This window comes from Myxocyprinus asiaticus, chromosome 36 (genome assembly GCF_019703515.2).
Source record: "Myxocyprinus asiaticus isolate MX2 ecotype Aquarium Trade chromosome 36, UBuf_Myxa_2, whole genome shotgun sequence".
NCBI classification, from domain to species: Eukaryota; Metazoa; Chordata; class Actinopteri; order Cypriniformes; family Catostomidae; genus Myxocyprinus; species Myxocyprinus asiaticus.
This window is the reverse complement of record NC_059379.1, coordinates 30,956,876-30,983,034: the sequence shown is the minus strand read 5'-3', so window position 1 is coordinate 30,983,034 and position 26,159 is coordinate 30,956,876. Positions and strand designations below refer to the sequence as shown.

The window sequence follows — 26,159 nt, the reverse complement described above, 5'->3', positions numbered from 1 at the left end:
AGACATTATTGGTGAAGCAAAAATGTGTGTGTGAAAAACACTTTGGTGTAAAGTGGCGTCACTTCATAGACTTCAGTGTATTCTGCAGCGCTGACGCGAGTCGTGTGAGAGACCCTTAATGTGTATAAATATCAGTCACTTTTGCACATTAATCATTGCTCTTCACAATCACAGAAGTGACCGATAATGGTTTCAAAATGGCGAATTTCTCAGAAAGGTGAGGAGTTTGGATCCCTGAAATTATCATATTTTTTTTTTTTTTTTCATGCATTTATTTATTTTGTGGAATTTGTTAATTTTCCACGGCACACCTGACAATATACTAGTGTGCCGCGGCACAGTGGTTGGGAAACACTGCAGTATATACTGTACATATTTTTCCATTTTTCCTTTATCAAAAGTAATAGCTTATTCTGTTAAATTTCTCACAAAAAGCACCATGGTAATATACTTGTTTATTTATTTATTTTATTATGTTTTTGACATGTGTCATAGTAAAACCATGGTATTTTTTAAAGTACCTTGGAGTACCATGACAATATCATGAAATATGAACATGGTCAATCATTCAGTAACATGGCATTACCCTGGTAACGTCGAGGCGATCGACTGTGTTCCGCAAATGCTACAGGGTCCTTGAATAACGTATAACATGCGAGTAAGGGCAGCCAGTGGAGTTTCTGGTGCCCCCCTAGGGAGTTGGTGCCCTATGCAGACTGCGTAATATCCGTATAGGGAGCTGCGGTACTGTGGTAGCCTAATGGTATTTTTCTGAAAGTGATTAGTCTAATGGATTATTAGTTTCAACAAAACCAAACTGGCTTTGGCAATACCTGACAGCTCCTTCAGTTTATGTCAATATTCTATAAATGATCAATTTAATTTATATCTCTGAAAGTGACATGACCGCTTCCATTATAATTAATAAATCTGTCTACACTAGTGGTGCGTGATGTTAGAAATGCGGTAGCAATCGAGTATTATTATTTTGATGAACTTACAACACAATACATGGAGTGGACTTTTTATTTGACCTGTTACTCGTCTGAGGTAACGGCACTTCGATGCTCCGGGACGAATTAAAAACTGCATTTTTTGCTTCCTTGAAGGGCATTCCTGCGGGAGGGGATGCCACTAGAAAGCTTGTTCAAAACGAAAGTGAGAAAATGAATATTTTCGAAGAAGTCCCTTCCACAAGACTGTTAGCGAAGGGTACATTCATACAGTAATGCCATGTTTCCTTCAGACTATCCACTTCAAGGGCTCTGCAGTTCGGAGTGAGTATAGGGCATTGGGAGGATCACTTGCGATTGGAATCCGCCCCGATGTGCTGTAGCGCACGCTCTTAAAGGCACCTCCGCTTAATTTTCTTTAATACGCCCTTGATTTACAAAGAAATCTCATAATAATATATTATTACCATTATTGTGAGATTATGACGAGATTTTTATTTTATTTAACTATTTTAATTTAATTGCTAAAAATTCTCCCCTTTTTCTGGATGACCAAAAAGGCACCTTTAGATTTGTAAATGTTGTGTGCAAGTCAGTGTGCCTCACATTCAACAAAGATGCATTTAAGGCACAAAAGAATGTAAGTCTGTATTTCTATTCTTATAATTGATTGCATACAGCCCATTTACACTTTCAACTTCTTATGAATCTGCTGTGTTTGTTGATATCGCTGGTCCTTGACAAAGAATGGACTATAAAATAGGATGGAGACGGTGCAAGTACTGGAGAACAACCTCAGAATTAAATTGCACTTGACCAAGCCCATTAGCACTTTGCACACGCAATTTCGCCAACCTCACTTGCACCTAGACTTAGCGCATGCTTGCATGAAAATACCAAAACTTCATGGCCATGCCCACTGACTTTGGGCATATGGCTTATCACATAGTGCTGTGCTTAGCGCTAGCGCTCTTAAAATTGGGCCCATTGTGTTTTTATGTATGGTTTTGACACCATTGTGTGACACATATGAGTGAACATATTTGTGAGTGGAGAGAACCTGGGGGGAATCCAGCGTCGATGTAAGCGAACTGTCACGGAGTTGCCTAACAATGACTTGTCCTTGATGCTTGTATCTTGGAGCTCCAAGATATGCGAAGTCAAAGCTTGACAGTTTTGCAGTAGCCACTGAATAGCCTTAAGACAAAATGTAATAGTTTAATATGCATGTTCTGAAATGTCTCATTGTGATTTAAAAGTCAGTTGCTTCTACACACATCTTCTTTTTCTTATTAGACTGTATTTTAAAAAAGCCTCACCTAAATAACTGTCATGCTCAGTGCCCGATTGAAAAGAATTTGTTCGAAAGTATTCCTCATATCCACCTTTCCACTGATAAGCTCCCACAGTACTCAGTAACACACTTCCCTTAAAAAATAAATAAATAAGAAACAGTAACTGGATGTGGATCACATGCACTTTGATACATATAAAACATCTGAAAATATCACATAACTTTCATTTTATTTAATTTATTTTTTTTTATTTATTGACAATTGCTGTGTATTTCAAAAGCTGAATTACAAAAGGGTGTTTTAAAACAATGTCAGAGCAGTGGTATTGATGAGGTGCATTCAGAATTTTTCTTCATCTATGTCGTCTTGGGCTTACAAGCACCCAGGGGCGTGAATGCAGCATCATTCAAAAATGCAATGCAGTTTGCCATTGTAAAAATTCACTATTCACAGTCAGCAATGATTAATTTATTCCATGAGTGAAAGTGTCCAGTAAAAGGGTAGATATTGAGATAAAGAGAGTAGTATTTTGCTGGTCATCTTATGCTAACATGGCAGCCCACATGACAGGACCCTCTCCATATAAAATGAAACGTCATGGTTACTGGTGTAACCTCCATTCCCTGATGGAGGGAACGAAACATTGTGTCGATGTAGTGACACTAGGGGTCACTCTTGGGAGCCCGAGACACGTCTGGTCTTTGATAAAAGGCCAATAAAAACTGGAGAGTGGTATTTGCATTTTTTCAAGGTGGAGGGGGACAGCCTCCCTTCCAACCTCTCCTGCAGGAAGGAAAGCACTGATCCGGCTGCGCATCTCTGGGGGTCTTTGCGTCAGGAGGAACACCACTTAGCGAATAGACGCCACATAAAGGCATACAGGCGCCTCGTAGAGGGGGCCCTAGCCTGAGTGATCGTGTCTACCACCACGGGTGGTAGACCGCTTAGGTCTTCCGCGTCCCGTCCAGGGACCAGAGATTCCAGAGGTCTGGGCACGGGTGCCAGAGGGTGTCCCGTCCCTGAGAAAGAAGGTCCTTCCTCAGGGGAATCCGCCAGGGTGGAGCTGTCGCGAGGAGCGTGAGGTCCGAGAACCATGTCTGGCTGGGCCAGTAGGGTGCTACCAGGACGACCTGCTCCTCGTCCTCCCTGACCTTGCACAGGGTCTGTGCAAGCAGGCTCACTGGGGGAAACGTATATTTGCGTAGGCCAGGGGGCCAGCTGTGTGCCAGCGCGTCTATGCCGAGGGGAGCCTCGGTGAGGTCATACCAGAGCGGGCAGTGGGAGGATTCTTGGGAGGCGAACAGGTCCACCTGTGTCCGTCTGAATCGACTCCAAATCAGCTGGACCACCTGAGGGTGGAGTCTCCACTCTCCCCTGAGGGAAACCTGCCGTGACAGCGCGTCCTCTGTAGTGTTGAGGTTGCCCGGGATGTGAGTGGCTCACAGCGACTTGAAGTGCTGCTGACTCCGGAGGAGGAGACGGCGGGCGAGTTGTGACATACAGCGAGAGTGCAGACCACCTTGGCGGTTGACATATGCTACCGCTGCCATGCTGTCCGTCCGAACTAACACGTGCTTGCCCTGGATCAACGGCCGGAACTTCCGCAGGGCGAGCAGAATTGCCAATAACTCGAGGCAGTTGATGTGCCAATGCAGTCGCGGGCCCATCTAGAGTCTGGCGGCTGCGTGCCTGTTGCAAACAGTGCCCCAGCCCGTTTTGGAGGCATCTGTCGTGACCACGACATGCCTGGAGACCAGTTCTAGAGGAACACCTTCTCATAGAAACGAAATGTCGGTCCAAGGGCTGAAAAGACAGTGACAGACCGACGTAATGGCCACGTGGTGTGTCCCGTGGCGCCATGCCTATCTCGGGACTCGAGTCTGGAGCCAGTGCTGAAGCGGCCTCATATTAATCAACCCGAGCGGGGTGGCCACCGCCATATGCCTCAGGAGCCTCTGAAAAAGTTTCAGTGGAACCGCTGTTCCCTGTTTGAATGCCTTCAAACAGGCCAGCACCGACTGGGCACGCTCGTTCGTAAGGCGCGCCGTCAAGGAGACTGAGTCCAACTCCAAACCGAGAAAAGAGATGCTTTGAACCGGGAGGAGCTTGCTCTTTTCCCAGTTGACCCGAAGCCCTAGTCGGCTGAGGTGTGAGAGCACCAGGTCCCTGTGTGCACACAACATGTCTCGAGAGTGAGCTAGGATTAGCCAGTTGTCGAGATAGTTGAGAATGTGAATGCCCACCTCCCTTAACGGGGCAAGGGCAGTCTCTGCGATCTTCATAAAGACGCGAGGAGACAGGGACAGGCCGAAAGGGAGGACTTTGTACTGATACGCATCCTTCAGGTCTACCGCCGCGAACCAATCTTGATGCCGGACACTCGCCAGAATGCGTCTTTGCGTCAGCATCTTGAACGGGAGTCTGTGTAAAGCCCGGTTCAGTACTCGCAGGTCCAAGATTGGCCGCAATGCACCGCCTTTTTTTGGTACGATGAAGTAGGGGCTGTAAAACCCTTTCTTAATCTCAGCTGGAGGGACAGGTTCTATCGCGTCCTTCCGTAGGAGGGTAGCGATCTCCGCGTGCAGGGTGGCGGCGTTTTCGCCCTTGACCAAGGTGAAGTGAATACCGCTGAACCTGGGCGGGCGCCTGGCGAACTGAATCGCGTAGCCAAGTCGGACGGTCCGGATCAGCCACCGCGATGGATTGGAAAGTGCAAGCCACGTGTCCAAATTCCGCACGAGGGGGACCAAGGGAACAACGTGGTCGGACGTACCGGCAGATGGGGCGGAGCGGTGGGGCGGAGCGTGAGGTGCCACAGCACGGCATGGCCGTGTCTAGGGACATCGAAGCACTTACCTGGCTCCTTGTGACCACCCCCGGAACAGCCTGGGATGGGGGAGGAAGAGGCCTGTCCTCGTAACCCATGGAGGCTGCCACATTGGGGGCGGCTGTGTGCCACAGCTGGGCGCTCAGGGGCGGAAAGGACACCGTTGGAGCGCCAATCCTGCAAGAAAAAGCCCGTGGACGGTAGTCGTGGTGACGGCCGTACGCACTGGGTATGTCTTATATACATTAAGACAAAACGCCAGGTATATTATAAAATATGAGGTATCAGCATAATAATTAAATATTCTAAAAGAAAAAAATGTGTTCGATGCTTCTGTATTATTTATTTACTGCATATTTGCATTGGATTTAGTTTTATTGTGTGTCAGTCGAGTAAAAGAGCACCAGAATGCACTCTGATGTCTTTATGTTTATGAACATTTATAATACATGCAAGCACATATTATAAACAGACTTTTAAAATTGGACTGGGTTAATGTTTGCAGTACAAAGGGTTCATGAACTGCAACTATTTAGTTACAAATTTCTGAGGGTATGTATCAGCTGCACGTCCAATGACACCAGTGTTCTGTTGATTAGTGCCTTCAACACGCTGGACTGTGGAGCAGCAGTAACTCTGGAAAAAAAAAAAAAGCTTGTATCTCATGGCTCAAAAAAAAAAAAAAAAAACTGCTCTCTGTTAAAAAAAAAAAATCTTTGGATTGTTGGCAGAAGATTTATCGGACCCAATGTGAATAGTGGCAGAGGAATGCATTGTTCCTATTCAAAAGCTTTTTCGAAATTAGAATTCGCTCCAAATATTTGGGCTTGGTGTGAATAAGCCTGAAAAAAAAAAATTGATGAGGAAACAATTACTGAGTACACCTTTAAACCACATATGTAAAGGGATTTTACACTAAATTAGACTTTTTTTTACACTATTTATATTTTTAAAATATATGCTCCCTCAATTAGTCTGAAGAGAAATCTAAATTCAGGGGTTTGGTAAATTCAAAAACAGATTAATTACATATGATGAGAAAGCTGTGCTAAATCCATCCTGGGCAAATTCCATTTTGGAGGAGTCACCAGAAGTCTGGGTTCCTGTAGCAGAAGAACAGGACAGAACCTGTTACATATAATTGGGTGAGCCAATGTGTCAGTTAAAAGCTACAAATCAATCCTTCAAAGAATTCAGGGAAGAACTATTAAAACTTTTATATTTTATTTTTGCATTGTCTTTTGATGGGCAAACATACCTTCTATGGCAATAATGTTCTCTTCCAGCTTTTGAAGAATATTATTCAATGCATCAAAATTTGTCACTTTAAACACATAGTCAATGTCTGGATCAGATGCAATTGTATTCAACTCCCATTTTGCATTATGATTATCAAAAGCATTGCCAACCTATTGAACAAAACAAACCAGGTGAAAATATTTTATAAAGCATTTGTAGATTTAAAAAAAGACATGCTTAAAGTCAACAGCTTGTCAAGTTTGCAACTCATTTTACTTCCATAATGTGACATATTTCCAAGGCTATTCAAATAAAAAATAGGTAGGACATTATGTTTGTAATCTGTTTGGCTGGTTTGATAGAACTTATGTGAGTAAAAGCATACAGGACCTTTTGATAAGTCCTCAACTTTTGAGAATGAAATTTTCACTGGATTTGCCAAAGTTTTCCAGGTTAGTGACATCAAATCTTTTAAATATATTCAGATATACACACATGGGTACACACAAGCATAACTTCAAATTCTCTTAGAATTGTTTGTGAAAATAGTCTGTTTCTATGTGCTATGCTTAGACTCCATACATTTTCTGCTATTTTCCATGTGTTTTCTGTGCAATTGTTTACAGAGACTGCCACGGCTTTAGTTAAGTTACATTTGTTCCCACACCAGTCTTTTATTATGGTATAATGTATCTCAGATCACCCTACCTCTAAATGGCACTTATTGACAAAACCAACTGCAAATAATCCCTTATTATATAATCTTTCTGTCGAAGTAGCCAGTTCAAGGCCTGTTTAAGATGCGGTAAGCCCCAGACCTTTTGCAGTTTTAATCAAAGTTCTGGCTACGTAAGACTTGATCATTCCAACCCCTTGTTTTTGAAATAGTATAGTATATTAAGACATAATACAAATTTATAATCTACCTGTTACGTCTACGTTACGTTTAATGTATTTTGTTCGGCCCTGTCTATATGTTTACTCTATACACTTGTCCTTTTTTAACAGTCTTGTTCTCAATTTTACAATAATTCTGATTACATGGGGTCTTTAAATGATAGTTTTTGTGAGGTACTTCTCATGAACATACAACAGCCACTTCACTTGTTTCTGTGGCAGATATCAGGTATAATTTCTTGAAGCTTATACAGTAACTAGGTTGTATACATTTGAGAAATCATTTCTAATCATTTTTATTTAAACTAGAAATGTATTCAATTTATGTTTCAATTTTAGTTTCATATTAGAATTTTCCTATTTAAACGAATTATTTATTCTCAGGTATATATTTCCACTGTCTACATAAAAATGAATAGTTTGGCGGACGAAAAACACACCCCAATAGCAAAACGAGTGATGTTCTTTGCTTGTGCATCTGATGCAGCTTTTGGCAGAAGGTGTCTGTCAAATGATTCTCCATCAGTAATGACAAGCAAGATTTGTTTTGCTTCTGCTCTTGCCCCTCCAGTGTTCGTAAATAGATAGTCCCTGTGCATTAAAGAAAAGACTATTATTATTCACAAAACAATTATTGTGGTTTTGTTTGTCTTTATCAACATGGTGTCTGTATTGTTGAGGTGCTTAACTTATACATTTACTTAAATAGCATTTACATGGGCTTATATTATCAAACAAGCCTTACAGAACTTTGATGATGGCCTTTGCAGTGCTGGTTCCTCCATGCATCTGCTGTATATTCATAATATTAATTTTCCACTTGCTGTCTTTGAGTTCATTGAAGTTGTAGTGAATATCACAACTGGAAGAGTACTGTGCAATAGCAAACTGTAAGCCAAGGGGAGATTCATATTCCGTCTCAATTAAAGTCATTGTAAAAAATTGTTTACACAATCTGTCAAAATCAAATAACGTCACATCTATTATATGTGAAAAAAGACAATAAAATGATTTCCAGAATTAGTGTCAAAACTGAAATGAACTGACAATACAGACACTTCATACCTGTGCATTGCGTCCAGTGAAACGTTCAATCATGTTTATCACAAAAGTCTTCATCTTATTAAAATCATTATCGGTTACACTCCCAGAGCCATCCAACAAAAAAGCTATATCAATCTGACCAGGGCAATCTGCAAATGGAGAGAAGCAGAAATGCATATAGTAGAGAGACTTATTAAATCCTTTGACTTAATAAATAAAACTTCCCTTCCATATTTACCTCTCAAAACTGTTGGTATAGTTGTGTCAAACTTGTTTTCACTAACAAAGCACATGCCATTGTAGGTGGTAACTCCTGCACATATTTTTGGAATGGTTGGACCACAAATCTGGGTGCGATGGAATTTAAACACAAAGTTTAATTTGATCAATGGAATACTAAAATAATTTTATCCAAATTTATTCAAAATAAATGTAATGCTGATAATCAGTCCTAATATCAACCAAAACCATTTATAATTTATTATTATATACAGTAGTAGGAATCTGTCATGCTTAAATTTTGTGGATGTGCTTAAGCCTACCTGCCATTGTTGACAGGTGAAAAGACAAAGAACATGGCACAATGAAACAGATATCTTTCATTGAATTTGTGCTGATTTTGAGACCAATAAGAATTCAGTTTTACTGCACATTCAAAGAGAAGTTCTAGTCAGTCCAGTCCCATAAAAAGTGCAGTTTGTTTATTATTAAGAATTTTTTTTAAATATAGCCATAACATTTCTAATCCCTTGAAATTCAAAGTGGTTTTATTGAATATATTTAATTTGGCCTTTTGTGTTCAAAGGCCACTTGCAAGTGTAAAATGGTCATAAGATGTGATTCATTGGGTTCCAAAACATGAGCTTCAATCTGTATAGGTGTGCTGAGCCAAAACTTACTGCCAATTCTGAAGAGCCTTTGAAGAGATCTTGAGTCATGGAAAGTCCAAGAGACATGTTGAAGGCTTCAGAAGGCACTATGTTAACACATGGGCAGTTTGTACAGTTTAATTGAAAACAAACACAAAAAAATAAATAAAATAAAAATCATCTCTGAATAATCTCTCAGAAAACAATAAAAAACCTAAATACCTTTTATGTTTAGTGGTGAGCAGCTTCTTTGTGTAACAGAACAGCTATAAATTTGTCCTCTTCGATCTTGGTTGATTTGAATTAAAGGATCACTTGCAATCACACTATGGTAAAGGAGAAAGAGGGATAATTCATTTAATTTTATGATGTGTGTTCATATATTTTCTGCCTAAGTATATGGAGATAAAACAGTATCAAAACAGCTTACAAATGCACACGACAATCCACAAAAGCACGCAACAGATCCCCAAATGCACATGATAATCAACAGTACAAATGCGCGCAACAGATCCCCACACGCATATGACAATCTACAGTACAAATGCATGCAACAGATCCCCACGCGCATATGACAATCTACAAATGCACGCAACAGAACCTCACATGCACACAGCAATCTACAAATGCACGCAACAGACACGCGCACGGCAATCAACAAATGTACCTAACATATCCACAGAGGCACAAGGTAATCCACAAATGCACGAAATTGATCCACACACACAGCATCCCTGCCATTGCAACCATTAGAGCTACAGTTTCAGCAGACGCTGCGTGTTGAGCACCTCCAGCTTCCAGAACCCCTCACAGTCTGGATCATCACTTAGGGAGAGTGTGGGCGAGTAGTTTAATAAATTATTTTGCTTTAATTATATTTTTTTAAAATCCAGAAATTATATTAAAAAAAAAAAAAAAAAAATGTATATACTATAATAAACATATGAACAAACAATTTGTCAACTTTAATGTATTTTTATTTTTTTTTTGCTTTTGAGGCTATAAGCAACATGGTCTACCCCTGACACTGTTTGACTTATCATTCTACCGATATACTAGATATTTGGTAACACTTTATTTTGATGGTCCCCCTACAGATATTAAACTGACTATAAGTGACTTATCAACTGACATGCTATAGCTAGTAAACAGTGTTTCAACAAACATTCAGTAGACTTTCAGTAGCCTGTATATAGATCTTTATTAATTACCTATTTACATATCTTTGCTTTCCTGCTCGTTTTCTTATTTCACCTTTAGTTACCCAAAGATTTTCTGGAAATGCTCTACTGACTGTTTGTTGCATATGAATTTCCTATCAGTACAGAGTAACTTTAATGTAGCATCAACTGTTCATCTATAGTTGCCTAGGGACCATCAAAATAAAGTGAACATAAGGAATACGGTTAACTGACTGCTACATGTCTCCTTTTTTGAAACAGACTATCAACAGATGATAAATACCAATACTGATAATAACATACAGGAATAGCAGCACCACATTGCAACCAGCACACAGACTGTATGTAAAAGAAATATAAATGTACAGAAGTCATTGTTTTGTTCAAAAATTTTAATGATGAATGATAATGAAACTGATGTTCTCAACAATAATGTAAGTAGATCATTAATAAAGATCTATATACAGGCTACTGAAAGTCTACTAAATGTTTGTTGAAACACTGTTTACTAGCTATAGCAAGTCAGTTGATAAGATCTTATTTTGCTGTTATACAGGCTATTGGAAGTCAGTTGATAAGTCACTTATAGTCAGTTGAATATCTGTAAGGGGACCATCAAAATAGTGTTACCAGATATTTAGCCTTTGAAGTCAATTTGAGTAACCATATGGTTTCTTATTACTCATATATTATCATCGACACATAATATTCTATGGTAAGTTATTACAGACTATGTGGGCAGCCGGTCGTCATAGCAAACAATATTATGACAAAACGCTAAATACTGAAATGGTATTTATAAATGTCAGTATGTGTGTATACACTATTGTTGTAATATTGCTGAGATAAGTTTAATGTCTATAACATAAAATGAACACATCATGTGGTTGAAAAGATTACTTGAGCAGCAGTTTCTGTGAACTGAATAGCGAGTCTCTCTCTCTCTCTCTCTCTCTCTCTCTCTCTCTCTCTCTCTCTCTCTCTCTCTCATTGTTGGCTTGAAAGTAGATTAAAATCTTGCAATCAGTGTTGTTATTGTCAATTCCTAAAGCACAAAAATGTGATGCTCCTCTGCTAGGGCAGTTATTAACTGTTACAAATATGTGACGTTATGGGAGAAGCAAGGTCAGTAAATCCATTGACTCAGTTCGGAATGGTGTATTGCCATACTCTTACTATTTCTGCCATTTAAAGATATGGCACAAATAGTAAGAGAAGTATGAGTAGTATGCCATTGCGAACTCAGCCATGACTGATTGCCTTCATTTTCAGATGCAGCCAAATGTGCATGTGGCACATGTTAATGACATAAGCCCACATTCAGTCTAGGTACTTTTCCCCTTAGTAACTCTCTAGATGAGAACTCTTAAGAGGAACGGCACATCTGAGGAGACTTTCCCCACTTGTATTCGCACACAAAAAAGTAGCCCCCGTAGTGCCGTCATCTAGTGTCGACAATTTTTCTTCTAATGTTGTTTGCACACACGATTCAATAGCAACAACAAGAAAAATCAACAACACCAACGGAGGACGCCAGGATCGGAGCTACACTTTTGTTAGGGCTGTTTAACACAAACTGTAGCTACATCCGTAAACGTAGGCAGCTGCCTTACTGCCTAATCAGTCAATGGTATAAAAAAATACCATTTTGAATCAATGGAACTCTTAAGGAGACTGGTCTCGGAACAGTTTGAAAAACACAATATTTTCATTCTATCTCTGTACACGTACACCCTCCAAAGGCAGCATTTTCCTGTTATCATACAGTCTTTACCCTGGCTGTGTGAGCTGTGCGTGCTGTGTCCCTGAAGCCGGAGTGAGAGGAGAGATGAAACGTGCCGTATGTTTTAACCATGCAGAACACTTTCAAAATGCAGTGTAAACTATTTATCAACACAATCTTTTACAATAAAGGTGTTATGACTTAACAAAAAACACTGTACTAAACTATTCACTCATTGACTTAAAAAAGACATCTTGAAGCAAGTTAACCACACAGTAACAGGCGTGCAGCAAGTTTAGAATCTATACTGGATCACTGGAATGCTCTTTTAGCCAGCCTTCCAGCATGCCCAGTCAGGCCTCTGCAAATGATCCAGAATGCAGCAGCATGGCTAGTCTTCAATGATCCCAAGAGAGCACATGTAACACCCCACTTTTAGAGTTACTGTCTTGTTATGATGCATTGCTTTTGTATCCTTTCTCATTTTGTTATCCGCTTTGTTACTTTTTATTATTTATGTCCATTATCCAAGGAAAAAAAACAAAACAATGTAGTAATAAAGAAATCACTTTATAAAAACACCGTAGGCTACAGAAGCAATGAAAACTCAAAGCACGTCTCAAAGTCAGGCAACAGCTCTGCTCACCACTCGCACATACATATGTGTATCAGGCGATGCTCTTTGGATACTTCATTGGTTTTATGTTATTGCTGTTAAGGGAATTGGAAAATTAGCGCTATTCTCTGAGTAGCAGGCTAACAGCTACAAATTTGTTTACTCGTGATGGCTGCTGACTCTTCGCGTTTCTTATAGGTTTGTGCGTCATACGTGTTTGACCAATCACAGGTTGCAGCACCTCCCAAAGTCCTTCTTCTGAGGGTAGAAGTACCTAGTAGGAGCTAAAAAGCCGAAAATGACAAAAAGTACTAGTTCCAGGTAAAAGTACTTAAAATAGGCTTTAGTTACTGCAGTGGGAAAGGGCCTATAGTCTGACCTCTACCATCCCACTAATGGAACAAATGCAGGGATGGTCTTTGGAGCATTAAACCATGGCTGATTTTTTTGGCAATGTTGTGTCTTGGAGGTTTGTATTATCTACATCTCAACATTTTCAACAACAAGTGTTAGACCTGCCTGTTGTATGTAAATATATCTATATATATAGACTGCGGAACAAGTGTCTCAATACAAATGCAAAAGCTCATTCACGGACATCCTTTAAAGAAAATTCTCAGCATTTGTCTGCACATTTGTGGACTGGATGGTGAGCAAAGACGTCATTGGCCATGTTTACATGCAACCAAATAATCTGTTTAAATTCCGACTGATAGATCAATCAGATTGAAAAGCCTTCAAGTAAACACAAAAGAGATCTGGATTGAAACTGAGCTGGATCCGAATTAAATTTCCATCCGATTGAAGGGGATGGTGTAGACCTAAAATAATCAGTTCAAAAGAAAAATATTAGCCATGTTAACATTTGAATCCGACTACTTTCTTAATCGTATTCTAAGATACCTTGTGCTCATGCGCAGAGCAGTGGTGATTATTTACTGTATATTTAAATACATGATACTCTTTGCGGGAAACTAATTTATACAAAGCAATGGCAAAACATATTATTAAGGGTATAAGGGCTCGCACTGAATATTCTGCAGGGCATAAAAGCATAAAAGAACGTTGTGTCATTCTTAATAGGGACTTTATGCAGCAGGTGCATTTATGGTGTTCTGTGTTCCACTGCGTGTTTGCGACTTCACTCACTTCCTGACTGTAATGTCATGTAGAATGAAGAATCAAGAAAACAGGATCTAAACGCAGCAGTTTTAATAAAAGATGCAAAACAAACACTGGAATCAAAAACTGAAGGAGACAAGAAACCAAAAGAAACTGAAATACACACACTTCAGCCCGCATGGACAACAACTGACAAAAAAAACACAGACAAACTGAGGAATAAATAAACAAGGGACAAATGATAAAACGAGGAACACCTGAAACTAATAACCACTGAGACCAATGAACAAAGACCACAAAAAGAACTACAAAACCTATAATAAAACACAAGACAAAGGAAGGACAACATACCTACATGGCAACCTCTAGTGGTCGCCAGCGAAAACCTTACATAGCCCCCCTTTAAGGAGCGGCTCCTGATGCTTCTAAATACATATACCCAAAAAAATCTTAAGCAGAGCAGAAGACTATGTGGTGGCTGGCAGTCTAGGAGAGCACAGGAGGGGAACAATTGGAGCTGAAAGCCATGGGTGAAGCAGGAGAGACTGATGGAGGGCAAGATGGACCAGGCAGCCATGGTGGAATGGGCAGAGGGTCAGGAGACCAACTAGAACCAGGAGACCAGGACGGAGCAGCTGTAGGGTCCAGAAGACAGGCGTGGACCAAGAGGCCAGGCAGAGTGGGCGGATGGCCCGGAGACCAGAGCGGACCAGGCAGAGGGTCCGGAGACCAGAACGGAGCTGGTGTAGGGCCCGAAGACCAGGGAGGACCAGGCAGATGGCCAGGAGACCAGGAAGGACCAGGTAGACGGCCAGGGAGGACCAGGCAGTTGTCCAGGAGACCAGGGAGGACCAGGCAGATAGCCAGGAGACCAGGGAGGACCAGGCAGATAGCCAGGAGACCAGGGAGGACCAGGCAGATAGCCAGGAGACCAGGGAGGACCAGGCGGACGGCAAGGAGACCAGGGAGGACAAGGCGGACGGCAAGGAGACCAGGGAGGACCAGGCAGACGGCCAGGAGACCAGAGCAGACCAGGCAGACAGCCAGGAGACCAGGGCGGACCAGGCAGACAGCCAGGAGACCAGAGGGGACCAGGCGGAGAAGCAGATGACCACTGGGAACCCAGCAGATGGCTGTTAACAGCTGGCAGGGTCCAGGCAATAGGGGACTAAGAGCTCAGAAATGAGAGCAGCTGGGGACTCAGCGGGTTCAGAGGTCAAAGCAGCTAGAGACTCAGAGGGCTCGGAGGTCTCAGAGTTTATGGAATCTGGGAACTCAGTGGGCTCAGAGGTCAAAGCAGCTGGGGACTCAGAGGGCTCGGAGGTCAAGGCAACAAGGGACTCAAAGAGTTCAGAAGTTAGGGCAGCTGGGGACTAAGAGGGCTCAGAGGTCAGAACAGCTTGGGACTGAGAGGGCTCATAGGTCTCAGAGTTTATGGCATCTGGGAACTCAGTGAGCTCAGAGGTCAAGGCACTAGGGGACTCTAAAATAAAGACGGACGGGGAGGCAGCGGTCAAAGCGACCGGGAGCTCAGCATTCAAGGCTGCTAGGGACTCTGTGGTCAGGGTGGCCGGGGACTCTGCGGTCAGGGCGGCCGGGGACTCTGCGGTCAGGGCGGCCAGGGACTCTGCGGTCTAGGTGGTGTTATTCTCACATGAAGGGTATACACTCTCCAGAGCAATCTCCCATCTCAGGCCAATCAGTGTTCTCATAATAGTTCAGGCCGAACCAAAAAATGGATGAAAGATGGGAGTCAGCCCAGTCTGACCGGCTTTCTAAAGCCAGAAAGTGAGCCAAATATTCCCAAAAAGGAATACCCCTAATTCTGCTGCTAGATCCATAAAAGCAGGTCAGTTGTTCTATAATGCCGTGTAGAATGAAGAATCAAGAAAACAGGACCCAAACGCAGCAGTTTTATGTAAGATACAAAACAAACACTGAAAACAAAAACTGAGGGAAACAAGAAACCAAAAGAAACCAAAATACACACAAGACAGCCTGCAATGGCTATTAGGCATCCTTTGCCTCCACATTTTAAATATATCAGCATTTTTTCAACTTCCACTTGTGGTGGTATTTTTGCCCTGAGCCCTAATTAATTTCTGACCCTGATAAAAAACAAGGCCGTACAATCTATAATGCTGTAAGGTCATTGCTCTTCAGTAGGGGGCACTGTCTACAGGGCACTACAGTATATGGGGTTAATACTTATTGGCACTTTGCACTGTATAAATAGTTTGTATAAAAAAATCCCAGTGTTCAATTTCACAGTCACCACCAAAATTTTCAGATGATTAATGTACAAAAAGAAATCAGAAAATATCAGTCAGCACCTAAAATAACAATCAAGAATTTCCATTTCCCTTTTTGATTTGTAACTAGTTGCACATAATAATAAAAAATGATACAAACCTAGAGAAAATAGTTTTCCAGATAATGTTTTTGAGATGTTACAGACAATACAGCTGATTATATATATATATATATACACAGTATATATATATATATATTTTTTTTTTTTAGCTTTCCCCAATACACATTGCTCCAAAGCAGTTTTACAGAAAATCAGCTGTATTGTTTGTAACATCTCAAAAAAATTATATATACATATACATTTATATATTATACAAAAAAATCTCAGTGTTATCTCTCTGCACTGTCAAACAAACAGTATGGAAGTGAACAGGGGGCAATTTTTGAATGTTAAAATACTCACTGTTTCAAAAGTATATCCACAAGACATAAAGAGTATGCATGTAAACATGATTTTAGTGTTATAAAATCACTTACAAACCTTTTCTGAGTAAAGTTATAGCCAAATTTACAACTTCGTAAACAAATGTTCACTCCCGTACATCTCTGTGACGTGCGCTCATGAGAGGGATGACGTTGGAAAGGTCACGTGTCACGTGGAGGAGTCAGGAAGCGCGTCATTGTTTACAAGAGAAACTTGTGCCTTTCACAAACCAAAACAGTCCAAAACTATTTCAAAAATAAAATAAATAAAAAATAATTTCCAAATAATAATAATAAAACAAAACAATGTAAACAATGACGCGCTTCCTGACTCATTTTCCACGTGACGCGTGACCTTCCCAACGAGCTTATGTCATCCCTCTCATCACAGAGATGTAAGGAAGTGAACATTTGTAGTTAAAAAGTATATAAATATTGTTTTGTTTCTAAAAATAATCAGTTGTCAACTGGAGTCGTGTGGATTATTTTGATGCACCCTAAATATGCATTTTGGACCGTCAAAAAATGAAGGATGTTCACTTGCATTGTTTAAAGGAGGAGGCCTGAAATGAAATCCTAAAAGTCTTAAATTCTGTGTTGATGAAGAAAGAAACTCAGATACATCTTGGATGGCCTGAGGGTGAGTAAATTATCAGTAAATTTTCATTTTTGGGTGAACTATTCCTTTAACCCTTTACTGAGGGTTACTTCTGAACTGAGATCAGTCAGTTTATACGAATTGAAATGATGCATTGTGTATAGGGAAGCCAAAATACAACGTCCACACATGTGTATGCAGGGTCGCATGAGGATATAGTCTCATCCTCAGATGGTACATTCATAGACCAACCACAGTCAGTTTACTAACCATCTGATGCATATTGCAGAGAATGCTGAATAGCACTTGTGAAAATTGCAAGCTCCAGTTAGATTGCCGGACTGCTTTGCTATTTCCAGGAGACAAGGTTTTTTCTCACCCAGCCTGAATTAAACCAATAAAGACATGTACTCTCTGACCGGTAAGTGTGGGATTTGAACCTGTCTAGTGTGATGTGTACAGGCCATATTGTGTTTTTCTAGGTGCCACACAAACTAAGCAGGTTTCATTATCAGTGGTTATGTTGCTCTCACCTTTTTGATTCATTCTGTATTATCTTATAGCCAAAGGCAACATTTGAGAGCTGTGAAGGTCCTCTGAAACTTCTCCATGTAGCAGGATCAATGTTGAAAGCCATCATTGATTGAGATACTAAAAGGTTCAGAAATAAAAAAGGACATCAATATGCAAGACAAGTTGCTTCTTTGGTCTTATCCTACATCTAAATTACATATTTAAATTAATTTTCAAATTGGATTGTTCTAGTCCTGGATGCTGATTGGTCAATACAGCAGTCCAGTTGTGCTAAAATACACAAAATAAATTAAAAAATTTAACACGCTCAGAGGCCCCTGGAAATTCCTCAAAAGCCATAAAATAATGGCATGACCCAGCTAAATGAGATAAGGATGACCACCTGTTTAACTTAATCATCTTGAGAAACAAGGAAGACTTGTCCAAGATAGCACATCCCAAAGTCATTCATGTTAATGATTATTCACATGACTTAAAGGCTACTCTTCTAAAGGAAGGCCTCCTCCACTTTAAGGGCAGAGATGACAAGCAATAAAAAACAGAGAACACACTCCCTGGAAACCCCGGGAAATGCTTAAAACACACTCTGTTTTTGTCCTTCAATATAAACCAATTTGCTACACTTAAACTAGAGATCACGAGACATTGTGATCAGTATTTTGCAAACAGCAGCTAAAGAAGAAGTCTAGTGGAGGGCTGCCTTTGGACGATAGAATGGTCAAAGAGACTGAAACAGCATGATTTAAATCAAAAAAGGCCATTGGTCAGAAAGGCCCCTCAACCCATGGGACAGTGACATGGGGCAGACTCAGCATGACCTTCTGAACTTCCACACAGATCTAAAGACCCTCGTGTTTGTGTGATTCTAATTCTAGGACATCTCATCTTAATCCAGGAACATTTCACACAAAGTCACAGTACTTTGATGAGTTAAACCTATAAAATGTACAGAATGCATTTGGACCCAAAATGTACACAATACCTTGCCTTGCTAGATAATTCTGAAAATGACTTTATGACCTGTGATCACTTTTATAACTGACAAATTAATGATTATAGCCTTATGTACCTTTTAAAATGTGTAGTGATTTGTAATCACTTATAACTGACAAATCGATGATTATAATCTTTAATCTCGTGTTATGTCATTTTTACAAAGAATGGTAACTATTCAGGATAAAACACCTCATGCTTACTATCATTGAAATTCTTTCTGCATTTTAGGAATGTTTATGTTAATTCATTTTTGATATATTCAGTTGTATCCAAGATATAAAAGTTAATGATTAAACATGCACTATTTTGAGCGGAAAATTTGTATGGATCCTCCACACAAAAGATTGTAAATCAACTTTGAAAAGGACAGACCAGTTGACCATGTGACTCTGAAAAGCCACTTCTGATTGGCTTAGGACACCGTTGGGGTATTGCCAATCTTAACATAAAACTCTGGTACCATGGAAGAAGTCTTGAGTCTTCCTCTCTTCGGGTGTCTTCCTCTCTTCTGTCTTAGTCTTCTCTCTTCTTCGGCTCTCTTGCTTCTTCCACTTTCTCTGCAGCTCTGCATCCTCTGTGCTCTTGCCCTCGTGGCTTGCAGCCTCCGTGCCATGCAGAGTCCAAGGAAACTCGGGACACGAAGTCCACTCTACGGTTCACACACATAATGGGAGTCACGAGTCTTCATTGCGGAAGGCCTCGCTTCACAGCCCCGCCTCATCATACATCGACACAAGCAACAGACATCCACGATCTAACAGAGGTCCAAGACATCGATGGAACGAACTTTCTACAAAGGGCCAAAGAAACAAGCAATGCAAGAAAACACAACGACATGCAGGTACATCTCCAGACTTTTGCTGAAAGTGCTGGTATATTATTGAACTACTTTGGGTAATCCGATTGCAAATCGATTTAGACTCAAAGAATGATAAATGGTTCTTAAGGCATTGTCTACAGACTCCATAAAGTTCATTTTCTCTGTATTGATCATTTCTTTCACATTCTGTCACTTTACTCGCCAACCTGTTTCATGTTTGTATGTGTTAGGTTAGTTTTATGTTTAGAATAGCAATAAAATATTTGTATTAAAAGATAATTTGACTGTGGTATATTTTGATAAATAATCTCGTCACTTGATTTTAAAAGATCTTGCTTCAAAGCTCATACCTAAAATATGTGTGATATTATTTTCAATAAGTCATGTGAATAATATTACTCCAATAAGTGAATTAATCATAATTCCCTTATTAAAGCGAATTCCTTACAATATAAATTGTGAGTGGATACAACAAGACATTGTATTACGATTTTAATGGTGGAGAATTTTATTCAGACACAATCTAATTATTTGTCATTTATCTTTTTGATAATGGTTGTCGAATGCGACTAATTCCATTATACTTTTCCCTACATAATAATGACATAGAATGCAGACAGTTTAATTTAATTCCTAACACACATACTGTTCCTATAACGTGCAAACACAAACACACATACATGCATGATGCAACACAAGCAAACCTGTATATGCACAAAAAAGAAACAACCATTCAAATACACAATGGTTTTACTAACAAAGCTGTCTGCAAATGGGTTTTCAGAAAGGTTTTCAGTTCATTAGTATTCTTTTTCTGTCTTTTACACCAACATAAACACAGGTAAACAAGCTTACATGCCACACACAGCTAAGAAGGTTGTAGATAGTGGGCACACACAGACACACACACACACACACACACATACACCTGAAGATACTACTACAGCATATTTGAGATAAGAAAGTTAAGTTGCATTTTTATAAATGCATTGGATCTCTTTAGCCAAGTTTCTTTCTTTGTCATATTGCTGTAATTTGGTTAAAATTTCAGTCAATATTAAAGTACTATAAGAGCTGTTAGTGTCACATTTGTTTTTTTTCTGCAGGTTTGATTGGTTTTAGAAAGTAACTTCAAAGTAAAGTAATTAGTAATCTAATTACTTTCCACATGAATTAGTAAAGTAATATAATTACAATTTTCTAAAAGTAATTAGTAATCAGTAGTGGATTACTTTTTTGAAAGTAACTTACCCAACACTGAACAGCTATAATGCAAAACACTTGTTCAACCTAGCTACTGTGTTGATCACTGTGCAGCACCCATAAAGGCCAATTATTAACCTTAGATGTCAGGGAGTTTGAGCCCTATTTTAATACCAGCATTATGTGCAGGGCTATGTGCTTTGACCGTGCACTATGTCTTATCCAGTTTTCACAAGAGTGCTAAATGTAAGTTCAATTTTCATGCCAAGACAACTGGCTATTAATGGGAGTGCTCGCTGTAGCAATTTGTGTGAGAACTCTGGGTGTATTCAAAAATAAAAATGATGCGATGGAAAACATATTTTTTTGTTTTTTAAGAAATAGTTCATTGCACTTTGGAAAACTGAGAAACATATACACTGACTTTGCATGCATAACGCATCTCATAAGCCAAAATGTTGTAGGAAAATTATGTGTGTTAGGAATTATATTAAACTGTCCCCCTGTCTACGGCATTATGTAGGAAAATTATCGGTTTTACATATCTCGGACAATAATACGTAGGAAATTGTATAATGGAATTAGCCGCGTTCGACCACCATAATAAGAAGGATAAATGACAAATGATCAGATTGTAAATCTGAATCAAATTCTCCACCATTAATATGTAATACAACGTCTCGTTGTATCCGATCACAATTTAAATGTAAGGAATTAGCCTAATAAGGGAATTATGATAAATTAACTTACTGAAAGAATTCAAAGTGTACATCTGATCACTCGGCCACACTGAGTTTATATGCCGCATCTTTTAGCTCTTTAGAGTAATAATATTCTCACGGAAAATAATATCACAAATATGTTTAGATATGGTTTGAGCTTCGGAGCTCAAATCTTTTAAAAAAATCAAGTGACGAGATTATTTATCAAAATGTACCACAGTCAAATTAACTTGGAAAACAAACAAGACTTTATTGCTACTCTAAACACATAGACAAAAATGACAAACAGGTTGGTGAGTAAATTGTAACAGAAGGTAAATGAAATTATCTGTACAGAGAAATGTAACTATATGGAGTCTATAGACAATGCTTTGAGAATCATCAACTTCCATTTAGAATAAATACCTCGATTGGCAATCGGGTTACTCAAATTATATTAAAGAGACACCAGCACTTTCAGCGAAGTTGGAGACGTACTTGCGTTTCCTTGTGTTGCTTTGGTTATTTGGCTCTTTGTAGAAAGTTCTGTTTGTTCCGTCAATGTTTTGGACCTCTGTTAAGATTGTGGATTGTAATAATGAGGCGGGGCTTTGAAGCGAGGCCTCCCGCAAGGCTGACTTTCAACACCCCCATCGTGTGTGTGAGTCGTAGCCCAGAGAAGAGTTCCTGAACTTTACTTTCCAAACTTTCCTGGGCTCTACATTGTGCGGATCCTGGGCAGATGGGCTAAGAGTCACGAGGGAAGAGAAGAGAGGAAGAAGCAAGTGCATGCAGGAGAGAGAGAGAGAGAGAGAGAGAGAAAGAGAGAGAGAGAGGAGACTGAAGCGCGTCTTAGGAGGGGAGGTTTTGTTGAGTTGAGTTGAGGTTTGGCCACACCCCAAAGGTGCGTTGAGCCAATCAGAAGTGTTTTTCAGATACCATGTGATCATCTCTCTATCCCTCCTTCTGCTCCTTCTGAAGTTGATTTACAATACTTTGTGTAAAGGATTCTTAAAATTCCAGCTCGAAAAAGTACATTTTTATCATACATTTTATATAATGAAATCGCTAAGAAATATTAGAAAATACCCTTCATTAGCATTCGAGACATGCAAAATGAAACTCAACGATAGTAAACATGACATACCTTCATGAATATTCAACGTGCAAGTTACAAAACATGAACATACCCGATTAAAAATCATAATGGTTAATTAATTGGTTTTACAACATGGATAATACATTATACATTATAAAAAGCATAACTGTCAGGGTATATTATCAGGCTAAACCTTGACTGAGAGTTCTAGGCACTTTGGCAGACTATGAACAGGATAAAATTACAGTAAAGTAAGATTTGCAATTGTGTCAAAGTTCCTGGATTAAGATGAGATGTCCTGATCAAAAAAATAATACAAAGAGATCATTTTTAAAGAAAGTATAACAGTTTTCAAGCTCTCGCTTGTCTTGTACTGAGTTTTAGCATGTGACATTGGAAATGTCTCATGGTGGTCATTCAGTATGTAATTTTAAGTGTTCATATGTTACTGAATGAATGGAACCAAGGAGCTTCTTTTGCATTTCTGGAGATCATGGACGTTCAGGCGTTCCGCAGGAAATGTCTCACGCTCCCTTATAGGCCTAATTTAAGTGTAGGAAATTGTTTATATCGAAGGACAAAAGGAGAGTGTCTTAGATTTCATGGTATGGGGGGTTTCTTCAGAAGAGTAGTCTTCAAGTCATGTGAATAATTATTAACATGAGTGTTTTTTGGGTATGTGCTATCTTCACAAGTCTTCATTGTTCATTTTATTGGCCAGATGTGGGTCATCTCAGACTAGTGATGGGAAGATTGGATCATTTTACTGACTTGAATCTTTGAGGCTCATTCAGCAAAATGAACAAACTTTATTCAAGTTACATTTTCAATAGCCAAATCCCCCCCAATACATCTACTTATGCAAACTTTGATTACAGTCCCCATAAGGAAAAATTGATAATGCAGCCAAGGACAAATTATGAGAAACAGAAATTATTAGTTCACCTCTGGAATTTCTTGTCCGAGTCGTTCGTACGTTCGTATGTGACAAAAGAACGAACGACTCGGACCAGAAGACTCGAGAGGTGAACTAATCATTTCTGTTTCCTGTGTGAGCAATGCATAGCGTATACAGCTGTCACGTGAAAAAAGAACGAATGACTCGGACCAGAAGACCAATATTTTTATATGCATTTACTGTTTTATAAAAGTAATTAGTGCACCATGCTATAAGCAGTGTTGGGGAGTAGCTAACTACAATAGCAACGCTACTAACTTAACTAAAATTTTCAGTAGCTTGACAGTAGCTCAGCTACTTTTAAAACAATGTAGCTTTTCCAGTAGCGAACTACATTTTCCAGCAAATAGCTGTGTAGCGCGACTAAATGCTACATCATGTTTTGGTCAGATTATAACTGTTATAATTAATAGCTTTCTTTACTGCATAGAATCCAAACTTCTACCGGCAAAGTGTCTGACGAACTGGCAGCGTATTTCTGGCTGCTTCTCACAATCAAGGTGTGTTCCAAATTCCAATCCGCAGGGTCCCTACACAGTGTTCACTGCTCCCTACTCATTGAGCATGGGATATCTGTTGAAGTTCACTTCACTTGACAAAATTCGTTCATTTGGAATACCCTGCAACACCATCAAACACAGACAATGCTCGAGTCACACTGATTACAGTCGCACTGATGTGTGTGTGTGTGTGTGTGTGTGTGTGTGTGTATATATATATATATATATATATATATATATATATATATATATATATATATATGGACTGTTGACATGACATGGCATTTTCACTGTCACACAAGATAAAAATTAATAAACAGTATTGTCATCATTTAAAAATGCATTAAATGATTAAACATTTCTTTGCTTTACATCGACCTGTTATTATACAAACTGCATTGTCATTAGATTTTTTTAATTTTTTGAGCCAAATCTCAGAATTATCCTATGGTGTGACTGTCTCAAGCAAGGTTCAATAAATTCTAACTTTAATAAATTAAAAAGAAAAGCATAAAAATCTTGATAAATACCACTGGCATAATTTTACAAGTGTCTATTTTAGTAAATGACAATTCGTTTTTTTTTCATCCATATATGTCTAAAAGCGTAGGAAGTTGATACATTTTGTCACTGAAAACCACATCCTCTGGTGTGACACCATATCCTCATATTAAATCGGGCAATTCCACAGACAACTTTATTTAGTTTCTATAACCCCATTCAAGGTCATGTTTCTGAAGCCCCCTGTTAAGGCCAGGACATATGCACATGGTAAGTTTTTGTCTCCAAATTGTTCAAATATTTAACTTGTTTCAAAGCTCTAAAAGTGTTTACATTTTGTTGTCCTTTGGTGTGACACCCCTAAATTATTATTATTATTTTTTTTTTTTACTAAAAACTATGTTAAACTGCATAATTATGGAAAATTGTGCAAATGTGTCTTGCTAACTGCTAATGACATGTTAGCTAAGAATAGCAAGGTCATTAACTCACACAAAAGGCTGAAACATCCTTTGGTGTGACAGAAAATGTCCTCTGGTGTGACACCACCTCATCTGTCACACCAGAGGATAAACATGTCACACAAGAGGACAAGGTCTATTAAAGAAGCATTTTAAAAAATTAAATAAAATGTAACTAATTTTTATTCTTTTTTTTTTTTTTTTTGACCATTTTCAGTTTTAAATTGCAATAATTAAACTACTTTCTGCTGTTTTTGCAGAACATTTGTACTGTTATAGTGATGATATGATGTATGATGATACTGCTATTCAGTGTCATGAAAATAAATAGTTATAAATGTTAATTAACAGAGGTTCGGGAGTAGCATGCCAATTTTAATCTGACATAATTACAGCCTGCGAGCAGCAGTATATAAGCCGCAGTTTACCTGCTTCCCCTGACAGATTTTCTTGGCATCCCGCCTCCTCCCCATCTCCACCTATTTTCAGATATTCGCTATTCATCTAAGGGTACGTTTACACGACAACGATATACAAAAAAACTGAAAAGTTTTTCCTTTGCTTTTTTGAAAAGTTTTGCGTACAGACGACAACATTGTCAAAACGATCCCCGTTCACACGGATCCGCGAAAACGACTAAAAATGCTGTATTATGCATGCCAGGCCAGTAGTTGGTGATGTCACTTTGTAAAGAAACACTACGCGCCTGCGCACCTAAGCATTCTTCCACAGAGCGGTGAATACAAACAATGAAGATGGCGATTGCTGGTCGTAGTAGTGATGCAGTAAATCTACAATTTGCTGGAGAAGCGTCAATAAACTCAAAATCTTGAGCAGCACAGTCATGTAGTCCGCCATTGTAGTTTTGAATGTCTCGCACATTGTTTTGAAGTACTCGCGCACATGCCTATAGACTGAATACATAATACGCGTGTGCATGACGTCATCGTTTTCACAAATTTTCATGTTTTTGTATGTTTACACGGAGACAGTAACGGCATCGTTTTCAAAAACGTGCACTTTGAAACCCTTTTTCAAAAGTTTGCGTTTTCAGGCCCCAAAACGCCGTTGTCGTGTAAACGAACAGCCAAAACATAAAAAGTTTTCCGTTATTAGTTGAAAACGTTGTTGTGTAATCAGCCCCCCAAGTAAGTAAAGTCCGGGGGGGTGATTGGTGTAATCAGGACTCAAGTCGAGTCTCGAGCTCTGAGCCCTCCAATATCGGACAGCAGGCCAAATATGCTTTACTCTATTGAAGATTACATTTACATGCAAACTACTGAAGT

At 39.4% G+C, this 26,159-nt stretch overlaps 1 protein-coding gene across 1 annotated transcript in view; it reads right to left on the bottom strand.

Moving 5' to 3' along the window:
* LOC127427376 (integrin alpha-M-like) overlaps nt 1–26,159 on the bottom strand; it is a 62,226-nt gene that overhangs the window by 21,488 nt on the left and 14,579 nt on the right. Inside the window, exons 2-12 of the mRNA XM_051674957.1 lie at nt 17,634–17,751; nt 9,347–9,450; nt 9,155–9,231; nt 8,494–8,602; nt 8,277–8,404; nt 7,957–8,099; nt 7,652–7,802; nt 6,334–6,484; nt 6,105–6,178; nt 2,273–2,381; nt 2,014–2,150 (exon numbers count right to left, since the gene is read on the bottom strand). Coding sequence (XP_051530917.1) covers nt 2,014–2,150; nt 2,273–2,381; nt 6,105–6,178; nt 6,334–6,484; nt 7,652–7,802; nt 7,957–8,099; nt 8,277–8,404; nt 8,494–8,602; nt 9,155–9,231; nt 9,347–9,450; nt 17,634–17,751 — 1,301 coding nt within the window. The remainder of the gene's footprint in view (nt 1–2,013; nt 2,151–2,272; nt 2,382–6,104; nt 6,179–6,333; nt 6,485–7,651; nt 7,803–7,956; nt 8,100–8,276; nt 8,405–8,493; nt 8,603–9,154; nt 9,232–9,346; nt 9,451–17,633; nt 17,752–26,159) is intronic.